The following is a 12,143-nucleotide window of genomic DNA, read 5'->3' as shown; positions in this document are numbered from 1 at the left end:
TGGTGAACAAGCCGAGGTGCAGCAAGGAGGTTGGTATTAGAGGAGCGAAGTGTGTGGGCTGGGTTGTAGCGGAAGGAGAGTGATCAGGTAGGAGGCGGACGGCTCACTGAACCAAACCAAGCCGCTGAGCCTTTAGCCCTCTTGGGTTGCTAAGCCCATCCGTGCAAGACATGCCTTAGCTGGTGAGAGTTTGCTCCCTGGGGAACCTGAGATGCTGCTAACAGTTCTGATATGGCTCAGAATCGACTTCATTATCAGCTCCTGGGCCCCGCGTTCCACATGGGTAACCTCACCCAGCCCATGCAACCTTGCCCAGAACAACGGTGTTTTTTCAACATTCCCGCTTTTGTCCCCTGGTTTCTGTCATCGTTTTTTTCTTATTTTCTCCTTCCCAAGTACACTTTCATTCACTCAATCGTATTTATTGAGCGCTTACTTTGTGCAGAGCACTGTACTAAGCGCTTGGGAAGTACAAGTTGGCAACATATAGAGACGGTACCTACCCAACAGTGGGCACTTGGTCAAAGGTGACTGTTGCCAAGGTTATAAACGACAATATTTTCTCTACCGACTTTAGTTTTCTGTCCCCAGATTGCTCCAGGTGATTTTCACTGCAGAAGGAAAATGATAAAGGTGGAGCTGCTAAAACGGGCAAGCATGCAGCTCTCAAATTGTTTAAAATGCAGCAACACTATTTTTTTTTCCTATTCCTCCTCTTTCTCTCCCCCCACCCCCACCGCCCCCCAATCCCCGGGCCCCAATCCATTATTATCTCCAAAAATGACAGAATCAGAGACAATGATTCCAGCTGGAACGCTGAGTATAATTACTTCTTTAAAAAGAACTGGCATTATATCACTCTCAACATAGGCCACTTCTTGATAAAAGTAGATCACTTCAGGTTTCCAAGAACATCTTTTAAAACTAAAAAGCTGAACTACACGTTAGCACCCATAAATTGCTGTTAAATGAAAATCCTTTTTAATACATTTAGCTAATTTGAAAAAGGCCTCTTGGTAGCCTAAAGTACACTAATTTGTTCAGTTTACTGGCATAATTAAGCCTAATTTAAGTATCTGAATAACCAACAAGCAGGGGTGGGGGTGTTGGGAATGTAGGAAAGGTAGTCTAAACCAAGCATACTAAACTGGGTGAGCACCAATACTTCTGATTGTGACAAAGTTATTAAAAATGCAGTGATTTGGAAAATGCTTTGGTAAAAACCTCCTTCATCCTGGCTAGGCTGGAACCTACTCTCCTCCATAATCGAAGTAAACAGACTTGGGGGCTCAAAGAAGTGCAGGAATACAACTGAAAAAGCTGAATGGACTAAAAGACAGAGGGAGAGGGAAGGGGAAAAAGAGACAGACATAGAGTCTGATGGAGAGAGATGTGGAGACAGAGAAAGAAATGGAGAGAATAAAAAGGAAAGGGGGACAAAGAAAAAAGACAGAAGGGAAAAACAGATGAGAAAAGAGGGCCAGAAAAAGGGAAATGAGGGAGCAAAAAGGGGCTGAGAAAATGGGCCAGAGGCCATATCCAAAGCAGACACATTCACAAATACCAACATCACCTCTGTTGCCCAGGTCCTCCTGTCAGTGAGGAACCCCAGGCTGTGATCTGAGTGAGAGCAGCTTGGCGCCTCCCTCCCACACCACCTCTGCCACTTGAGCCCTGTCTCCCTGCTTCCTGCTGCCACCACCAGCAGAGCAGCAGGAGCGGAACAGAGGCCAGGGCGGGGCAGAGGCAGAGGAGACCCATGGGGGCATGCTGTCCCTGCTCAGAACACAGCCCAGAAAGGGAGTGGCATGGTGCTAACCACTAGCCTGAGAATCAATTCCTCCACTCAGCTTCTGGGTGAAGCTGAAGGGTCAGGACCCAAACTAATCAGTTGTTGTCCGTGGGAGACTTCATCATCATCATCATTAAGAGAAGCAGTGTGGCTCAGTGGAAAGAGCATGGGCTTGGGAGCCAAAGGTCATGGGTTCTAATCCTGACTCTGCCACTTGTTAAGTGACTTGCCCAAAATCACATAGCTGACTTCTCTGTGCCTCAGTTACCTCATTTGTAAAATGGGGATTAAGACTGTGAGCCCCATGTGGGACAACCTGATCACCCTGTATCCCCCCGAGAGCTTAGAACAGTGCTTCGCACACAGTAAGCACTCAACAAATGCCATCATCATCATCATCATCAACAGAGGGCGGAAATCTACTTCTCTCCTCTCTTGCCCCTTCTCTATCTGGGCACCCCCCTCAAAGCATCTGTCCAATGATGTCTTCAAAGGGTGAGTGAGGTTAAGTGGCCAGGAGGGCAGACCGGGACCCTTGCCCCCCAGCGGCACCTTAGGCCCGGGATACCTGCTCAGCAAGGGTACCTCATATGTGGCTGAGCTAGGTGCCCATCCAGGATCACCTCTAAGGACGTCAGGCAGCTACTCCCCACACAGGATGGAGGATGGACTCCTTAGTCATAGGCACGTCTCTGGAACCTTGCTTTCTAAATATTTGATGGACCAAAAAATAATGCCATTCAAGCACTGGAGGATAAACTCTTTATGAGATCTATTGGGTCAAATAGCCACTTTAACACCCCTCCTTGCTAGCTCCACCCTTGACTTGTCCCCAGAACCTCACCTTGGAAAAGAAGGTTTGGGAACCAATACTGTATCCCTTAAGGCTTTCGTGTAACTTCTGCAAACTCTGCACAACTCTTCTCTGGTGCTCATCGTCCCGCAGTTCTTCAGCTCCTATCAGGAAATTGTAGTGCTCCAGAGGTCCACGACAGGCAGACAAAGCTTGAGAGTACACAGCGCTGGGCTCTGGGGTGGTGGCTGCATGCTCCGCCTGCTGAACAACATTCGCTGGGAAACCAGAAATGGAGAGCAAAAATTCTGAATTTTCTGATGGAAAAATGATTTGGAAAAGTCCATGAATAGCTGTCAGTGCCCATGAGAAGACTGTAAACAATACATTTGGACCCTTTAAGGAAATACTCTAATTGTCTATTAGGTTGTCCTTCTGATTCAAGACTGTTTTAATAATAATGGCATTTATTAAGCGCTTACTATGTGCAAAGCACTGTTCTATGTGCTGTTATTCTTCATATGTAAAATATGTCCCTAAATACACTTTCAAATTTTAATTGCAATAGAAGAGGGTCAAAATAGCTCAGAGGGAAAAGAGTTACACAGCTCACGGTATATTTGCACCAGGCACTAGCAGCGTGGCTCAGTGTAAAGAGCACAGGCTTTGGAGTCAGAGGTCATGGGTTCAAATCCTGGCTCTGCCACTTGTCAGCTGTGTGACTTTGGGCAAGTCACTTAACTTCTCTGGGCCTCAGTTCCCTCATCTGTAGAATGGGGATGAAGACTGTGAGCCCCATGTGGTATAACCTGATTACCTTGTACCTACCCCAATGCTTAGAACAGTGCTTGGCACATAGCAAGCGCTTAACAAATACCAACATTATTATTATTATTATTCCCCAGTCAACTGCTTTAAAATCCAGTTATGATAAGGAGCTCATCATTAAACGATCTGACACATTTCAATTACCTGATCTCCTTGAATTTGCTCAAAACTTGAGCAGGTCCCCAGAAGAGCTGACAAATATGGTCTCTGGTTCCCACCCCAAACCCCCCACAATACTGCAGCTCAGTCTTTGGTCATCTGCTGAGGGTTTTATAAGAGCCGATCGAGTCACGAAAGCTGCCTCTCCCCGCCCACCCCCGACCCCTAGCCTGTCCTCCCAGCCCTCTTTCACACTGTGAGCCTCAAGTGGGCCTGGGACAGAATCAAAATTATCCTTATGCCTTTCCCCAGCATTCAGCACAGTGCTGGGCACAACAGGATGCTTGGCCAATGCAATAAAGAACTTTGTTGTTGTTGTTGTTATTATTATTATTTCAGACTGCTGCAAAATACTGGGGGCAAAAGCCTAAAGAAAGTCCCATTCAAACCCAGTTAAAAATATTATTTTCAAGACAATCCAAAAAAATGCATCCAAAAGTGTCCAATTTACACAGAGGGAGTCTCCTTCCTTGCCAGCTACCCTCAGGGATGTGACAGGCCCTCACTGCAGTGAGACATTGCTTTAGAAAGATTTACTGTGAAGACTAGATAAAGCCCTTTCCCTCCTAAAATTTATAATGGAATAAAGAAGCCCTTTCCCCTGACAGTATCCTGCCCACTACTTCACTTACTCACCGGCAATCAACTAGGAAGAATAGATCAATCAATCAATCGTATTTATTGAGCGCTTACTGTGTGCAGAGCACTGTACTAAGCGCTTGGGAAGTACAAGTTGGCAACATATAGAGACAGTCCCTAGCCAACAGTGGGCTCACAGTCTAAAAAGGGGAGACAGAAAACAAAACTAAACATACTAACAAAATAAAATAAATAGAATAGATATGCACAAATAAAATAGAGTAATAAATATGTACAAACATATATACATATATACAGGTGCTGTGGGGAAGGGAAGGAGGTAAGATGGGGAGGATGGAGAGGGGGATGAGGGGGAGAGGAAGGAAGGGGCTCAGTCTGGGAAGGCCTCCTGGAGGAGGTGAGCTCTCAGTAGGGCCTTGAAGGGAGGAAGAGAGCAAGCTTGGCGGATGGGCAGAGGGAGGGCATTCCAGGCCCGGGGGAGAACGTGGGCCGGGGGTCGACGGTGGGACAGGCGAGTACGAGGCACGGTGAGGAGATTAGCAGCAGAGGACCGGAGGGTGCGGGGTGGGCTTTAGAAGGAGAGAAGGGAGGTGAGGTGATAGATGAACTGTGTCAAATCTTTAGAAAGGTGAACAGGCAAGCAGTCACATAAGCCACAGCTATTTTGGGATTCCTAAAAATGGTGAGTAGTATTGGGCTTGGGAATCCCCCGGTGGTACACTTACAAGCCTAATGGAAACTGAACTTCATGACTCATGCCCAGAGGAGAGGTCACCCACCCAGTTCTCTGACAGGCAGAGAAAGGCCCCATCCATGGCAAGCGCATGCCCACGCTCCTGCTCTACAACTGGGACCCTATCATCCAGCCGGAGACTCTCGAGGCACTCTCAGGGCCTGTAGCTGGCCATTGGGGGCCACCTCTGGGTCGGTACCCATAAACCCCTACTCGCTTGCTGCACTCCAGGCCCCAAGGGGAACCCAACCCATCAGGGCTAGAGAGTACAAGTGGCCCACGCTGCTAGTGCTATCATCGATTCCTCCGCTCTACTTCCTCGTCCTGAAGGCTCGGACAAAGGCTCACCGTTCACTTCTGACACGAGGCCACCATGGTTAAGCATCGGAACTCAAAAGACTTCCCAAGAGCCGCCCTATATCAAATCTGCTGCTAGCTCAGCAGACAATGTCTTGCCAGATGAGTTTGATTTGGACTCATCCCCACTATTGCCCTGCACATGGCAGTGGTGGTCTGAAGTTCTACCATCTCCTCTCTGGGCAGAAGAGATGATTTCAAGAGATCCAGCAAAGTCCAGGCAGTTTCCTCCTCGGTTTTTGTAGATTTCACCCTTCTCATCTCATTTCACTGCTGTTTGAAATTGAGTTCAGAGAGGACATCTCAGCCATCTCCCTTGCATTCTTCTGGACAGCAATTGCCATTCAATTTTTTTCTTCCCTTCCTCAGAATTGGATTATTACTTAGGACTCTATCATCTTGTGATTATCTAAATAATCCTCTTCCTCCATTTATATTTCATCGAAGGTATTTTAGCAAGTTAGCATTGCTCTGTCCTATCTTTCCCAGACTTTAAATTCAGCTCCCCGAAGATCTTGTCAAGCCTCACATTGTCATCTATGTCTCTGGGAGATTCTTAGCTTTTCCCTCACAATTTTAATTCCCCTTTTTAAACTGCATGAATAAAACAAATCTAGCCCAGCCCTAATTTCTCCAGTCACCTTACCATATATGCGCTCACTAGGGTAAGAGTTCCTTGAGGGCAGGGATCGTGTCTCCTATATCTACTATACCCTCCCAACTGTTCAGTACAGTGCTCTGCACATAGCAGGTGCTCAGTAAGTGATAGTTATTGATTGATCTCCTGGTGTCTACTCCTCCTTACATAAATCAGACGAGAATTAGCCAAAGCAATAAGGACGAAGCAAAAAGGAGGCGCCCTTCATTGCAAAGGAAAAGAAAATTTGTGCCAAAATGATCGCATGCTGAGTAAATGAAATCAATATTATATAAGGAAATTTAGATTTCTTGTTTAAAATGTTTACCCACTGCTGGAAGAAAAATGCACAATCAGGAAAAGCACTTTTAATATTTCTAAAGGGCTAAATTAAAATTTCAGCTGTAAACCTCATTACAGTAATTAGATTTTTTAAATGCATATTTATTAAATGTCTACTGAAATACCACATTCACAATTATTCATGAACTGGTACCATGCTACACTGATGGGAAAACAGCGTAAACAGTGGCCACTGACCAGAAACCCCCTGCTACCATGTAAGAGCCATAGCAATGCTCAGGTCTTAGTCCGCTGTTCTGTGCTCTGTGACTGTATTGGATCTTATCCACATTTGAGAGCGATCAACCTCCTTTTATAAAATAACTGGCAACCATTCCACCAATGGTCCAGGGAGTCAGAATCACCAGTGGCATCATTTGGTTCCCTGATAGATTTTGTCCCCTGATGTACCAAGCCCCGACAAGAAAATCCCACTTCCTCTAGGAAGGCAGGATAAGCTATCATGAAGAAACACATCAAGGACAATACTCCTTCACTGGCAAAAGGCCTACAAAGGGTGCTTCTGACTTCAAAAGAAACAACAGGAACAGTGAGCAGGACTGCCTGCTGGTTGTCCTTCCCCGAAAGTGTCAGGATTCTAGACACTCTAACATCTTAAGGCAGGGAATGTGGGCAGAGAATGTGTCTGTTATATTGTTCTTTCCCAAGCACTTAATACAGTGCACTGCAAACAGTAAGTGCTCAATAAATGCAATTGATTTATGCCAGTGTTAAAGTACACTCACAAGCCCAAAGCAGAATACTCTACACATGTGCTCAATACATACCACTGATTGACTGATAAGTCTCTCATCTGCCCAACTCCCATTTCAGCATTTCTGCCCTGAGCACTTAATTATATTTACTGACCACTAACTGTGTGCGGAGCACTGTACCATGTGCTTGGAAGAGTACAATATAACCAAGTCGGTAGACATGTTAAATGCCCACAAGGAGCTGACAGTCTAGTGGGGGAGGCAGACATTAAAATAAATAATGGATATGTAGATACATACTGTGGGACTGAGGGTTGGGGGGAATAAAGGGTCCAAATCCAAGGGCAAGAGTGACACAAGGGGAAGAAATAAGCACTTAGTACAGTGCTCTGCACACAGTAAGTGCTCAATAAATATGAATGAATGAATGATTGAATGAGGGCTTAGTCAGGGAATGCCTCTTGGATACGTGATTTTAATATGGCTTTGAAGGTAGGGAGGGTACTCATAACCCCCGCGAGTTACTTACGTACATATCTTTATAGTCTATCAGGCTCTCCTATCTGTAATTCACTTTGGTATCTGTTCTCAGTTAAACTGAGGGCAGAAACCATATCTACTAACTCTATGGCACATTCTCAAGGGCTCATAAAATTCTCTGTACACAACAGACCATCAAAAAGTGTTACTGAATGGGTCCAGTATGAGGGTCCGAGGTCCTCAGGCCAGGCTGGATGGGTGACTGTATGCAGGATGGCAGGTGCTGTGTGGGTGGTAATGTGCAGGGTGGCAAGCGCTGGGTGGCTGGTTGCATACCGGGTGGCAAGTGCTGGGCGAGTGCTGATGTGCAGAGTGGCAGGCACTGTACCAGTGGTAGTGGGCATGGTGGCAGATGCTGGTTGAGTGGTAGCATGCAGGGTAACATGCTGGCAGGTGGTAATGTACAGGGTGACAGGCAATTGGAGGGTGCTAGCAAGCAGGGTGGCAGGCATTGGGTGGGCAGCAGAATGCAGGGTGGCGGCATTTAGCGTGCAGGGTGGTTGGTGCTGTGTGGACAGGCAGAATCATGCAGGGTGGGAGGCATTAGTGTGCAAGATAATTGGTAGCAGGCAGCGTAGCAGACACTGGACAGGTGGAAGTGTGCAGGGTAGCAGGCACTGGGTAGGTAATAATAATAATAATGATAGCATTTATTAAGCGCTTACTATGTGCAAAGCACTGTTCTAAGTGCTGGGGAGGTTACAAGGTGATCAGGCTGTCCCACTGGGGGCTGAGTCTTAATACCCATTTTACAGATGAGGTGACTGAGGCACAGAGAAGTTAAGTTAATGAACACAGTGGCAGGGCTGGGCAGGTAACAATAATGATAATAATGATGGAATTTGTTAAGCACTTACTATGTGCCAGGCATTGTTCTAAGCGCTGGGGCAAATACAAGATAATTGGGTTGAACAGAGTCCCTGTCCCACATAGGGCTCAGTCTTAAATCCCCATTTTATAAATGAGAAAACTGAGGCACAGAGAAGTGAAATGGCTTGCCCATGGTCACACGGCAGACATATGGCAGAGCTGGGATTAGAACCCACGACCTTCTGACTCTAGGAGATTGGGTGTTGGTGCTATGTGTCTCGTAGTATGCGGGCAGCGGGGGGGGGCTGTACCATGCAAGGGGGTGAGTGCTGGACTGTGAGCCGGCTGTTGGGTAGGGACCGTCTCTATATGTTGCCAACTTGTACTTCCCAAGCGCTTAGTACAGTGCTCTGCACACAGTAAGCGCTCAATAAATACGATTGAATGAATGAATGAATGCTGGGTGGGAGGAAGTGTACTGGGCAGTGACAGGTGGACTGCCTGGATCAAAGAAAGTGTAGGGTGTTGGGGGGCGGGCGGGCGGTATGAAGAGAAGGTGACCTCTTTACTTGGAAATGGAATTCCTGCTGGGTTTTTTTCTGGCTCGCCCCAACCTTCCGGGGAGGCAGGGTAAGAAAGGCAGAGGCGGGGGACCCCGGGAGGGAGGGAGATGAAGGGCAACAAACCGCAGGCAAGGGGCAGAGAAAACACCATTTGGGGTTTTTGCATTTACTTAAGTTGACTAGGACGGCGTGGATTTTGGAGGCTCTGTCCTACGTGCCGGCAGGCCTAAAAGGCAGAAGCCCTTTCAGGATTCCTCTTGGGCAGTGGGGGTCCAGGGAAGCAGGGCACGGCATAGTGTGGCGGGCGGCTGGTCTGGCAGCGTTCTGCTGGCGGCAATGGGCTGGTTGAGGCCGCCCTGCCTTCAGGACCGACCCAGCTGTCACTCATTCCTTCTGCCTCCGCCGCCACGGCAGAACCCGCTCGTGGGTCCACGGTCAGTAATTGCTGGGCTGGCCGGCCACCTTAGGTATTTGAACCCACTGTTGGGTAGGGACTGTCTCTATATGTTGCCAACTTGTACTTCCCAAGCGCTTAGTACAGTGTTCTGCACACAGTAAGCGCTCAATAAATACGATTGATTGATTGATTGATTGATTCAGCCAGGCTGCAAATTCCAAGACCCGGGTCGGAGGGCCCGTTTCTGACCGGCCCGGCTGGACGCCCTCCCCGGGCCTGGAGCAGAGCTTAGGGCACGGTGAGCGTCCGGCTCCTCGGGCACTTCCGTACTTGTCCCTGGGCTCCCGTGGGGCAGCGGGCTTCACGGGGTCCTAGGGCGGGATGTGGGGGTCACGGGGACAACCGAGTCCGTCAGTCCAGCAGCATGGCTTAGTGGAAGGAGCCTGGATTTGGGAGTCAGAGGTCGTGGGTTCTAATCCCGACTCCGCCACTTAGAAGCAGTGTGGTTCAGTGGAAAGAGCACGGGCTTTGGAGTCAGAGGTCATGGGTTTGAATCCCTGCTCCACCACATGTCTGCTGTGTGACCTTGGGCGAGTCACTTAGCTTCTCTGAGCCTCAGTTACCTCATCTGTAAAATGGAGGTTAAGACTGTGAGCCCCACGTGGGACAACTTGATCACCTTGTATCCTCCCCCCTCCCCGGTGCTTAGAACAGTGCTCTGCACATAGTAAGCACTTAAATGCCATCATCATCAATCGTATTTATTGAGCGCTTACTGTGTGCAGAGCACTGTACTATTATTATTATTATTGTCACCTGTGTGACTTTGGGCGAGTCACAACTTCTCCGGGCCTCAGTTACCTCAACTGTAAAATGGAGATGAAGACTGTGAGCCCCACTTGGGACAACCTGATTGCCTTATAACTACCCCAGCGTTTAGAACAATGTTTGGCACATAGTAAGCGCTTAACAAGTACCATTATTATTATTACCCAGCAGAAGGGGCTTGATGCCCGGGGTGTCCGCGGGGTTCTCGAGGAGAAGTGAGGGGGGCAGGGCCCACGGACGGACACACACAGCGCCCCCTCCCAGTTTCCCGACCTTCATCCACAGAGCCCACGTAACCCGGGGTTGTTCCTCGCTGTCACCCGCCGCTCCAATCAATCAATCAATCTTATTTATTGAGTGCTTACTGTGTGGAAGTACAAGTTGGCAACATACAGAGACAGTCCCTACCCAACAGCGGGCTCACAGTCTAAAAGGGGGAGACAGAGAACAAAACAAAACATACTAACAAAATAAAATAAATAGAATAAATGTGTACAAGTATAATAGAGTAATAAATATGTACAAACATATATACATATATACAGGTGCTGTGGGGAAGGGAAGGAGGTAAGATGAGGGGGATGGAGATGGGGACGAGGGGGAGAGGAAGGAAGGGGCTCAGTCCGGGAAGGCCTCCTGGAGGAGGTGAGCTCTCAGTAGGGCCTTGAAGGGAGGAATCAATCAATCAATCAATCGTATTTATTGAGCGCTTACTGTGTGCAGAGCACTGTACTACGCGCTTGGGAAGTACAAGTTGGCAACATATAGAGACAGTCCCTACCCAACGGCGGGCTCACAGTCTAAAAGGGGGAGACAGAGAACAAAACCAAACATATTAACAAAACAAAATAAGTAGAATAGATATGTACAAGTAAAATAGAGTAATAAATATGTACAAACATATATACAGGTGCTGTGGGGAAGGGAAGGAGGTAAGATGGGGGGGATGGAGAGAGGGACGGGGGGAGAGGATAAATAAATAGAGTAATAAACGTACAAACATATATACAGGTGCTGTGGGGAAGGGAAGGAGGTAAGATGGGGGGATAGAGAGGTGGACGAAGGGGAGAGGAAGGAAGGAGCTGAGTGTGGGAAGGCCTCCTGGAGGAGGTGAGCTCTCAGTAGGGCCTTGAAGGGAGGAAGAGAGCGAGCTGGGCTCCAGGAGCCAAAGAACCGACCCCGGGGTCCCCGGGCCGCCTGACCCCCGCCCGCCCGCCCGCCCGGCACTGACCTGTCCACAGGGACCTGCCGGGGGCGATGGCGATGGCGGCGGCCCTCAGTCGCCACGGGGCGCCGCTCCCCCCCGGCTCGGGGCCGGGCCAGCGAGCGCACAGTAACCAAGGGCGACGAGGCGGCCGCCATCTTGCGGCCGACACGAGAGCAAGAGTCCGTACACGGGGGAGAGAGAACTTTATTGACACGCTGGAGACAGGAGCGCGGACACCCCCGCCCCGCACCCCGCCCCGCATCCCGCCCCACCCAACCGGGGAGCCCGGGCCTTCGAGCCGCACGGCGAGGCTCAGCCCCGCCGCCCCCGCCGCCTTCGCCTTCGTTGGGTTCTCCCCTGGCTGAGGCGACAAGGCCGCGACTCCAACTCCCGACGTGCGCCGCGCGCCGCCTCAGCCGGTGTGTCCTCGAGCGGCTCCGGGACTCCCTGGAGGCCGTGACCATAGTGACCGTGTACTTCCTCCGGGCCGGCCGAGAAGCAGCATGGCCTAGCGGATAGAGCGTGGGCCTGGGGTTCGGAAGGTCATGGGTTCTAATGCCCACTCCGCCCCTTAATCTCTGTGTGACCTTGGGCGAGTCAATCAGTCGTATATTTATTGAGCGCTTACTGTGTGCTGAGCACTGGACTAAGCGCTTGGAAAGCACAAGTTGGCAACGTCTAGAGACAGTCCCTACCCAACAGCGGGCTCACAGTCTAGAAGGGGGGGACAGAGAACAAAACCAAACATATTAACAAAATAAAATCAATCAATCAATCATATTTATTGAGCGCTCACTGTGTGCAGATCACTGGACCAAGCGCTTGGGAAGTACAAGTTGGC

At 49.1% G+C, this 12,143-nt stretch overlaps 1 protein-coding gene across 1 annotated transcript in view; it reads right to left on the bottom strand.

The window, feature by feature from the left end:
* The window catches only part of AFG1L (AFG1 like ATPase), a 77,197-nt gene extending 65,740 nt beyond the window's left edge, over window positions 1-11,457 (bottom strand). Inside the window, 3 exon segments of the mRNA XM_038761165.1 lie at window positions 2,637-2,863; window positions 11,327-11,387; window positions 11,389-11,457. Coding sequence (XP_038617093.1) covers window positions 2,637-2,863; window positions 11,327-11,387; window positions 11,389-11,457 — 357 coding nt within the window.
* Between the last annotated feature and the right edge of the window lie 686 nt (window positions 11,458-12,143).

Source organism: Tachyglossus aculeatus, chromosome 19, assembly GCF_015852505.1.
Source record: "Tachyglossus aculeatus isolate mTacAcu1 chromosome 19, mTacAcu1.pri, whole genome shotgun sequence".
Taxonomy (NCBI): Eukaryota; Metazoa; Chordata; class Mammalia; order Monotremata; family Tachyglossidae; genus Tachyglossus; species Tachyglossus aculeatus.
The sequence above is the reverse complement of the archived record's forward strand: the minus strand, read 5'-3'. Positions and strand labels throughout refer to the sequence as shown.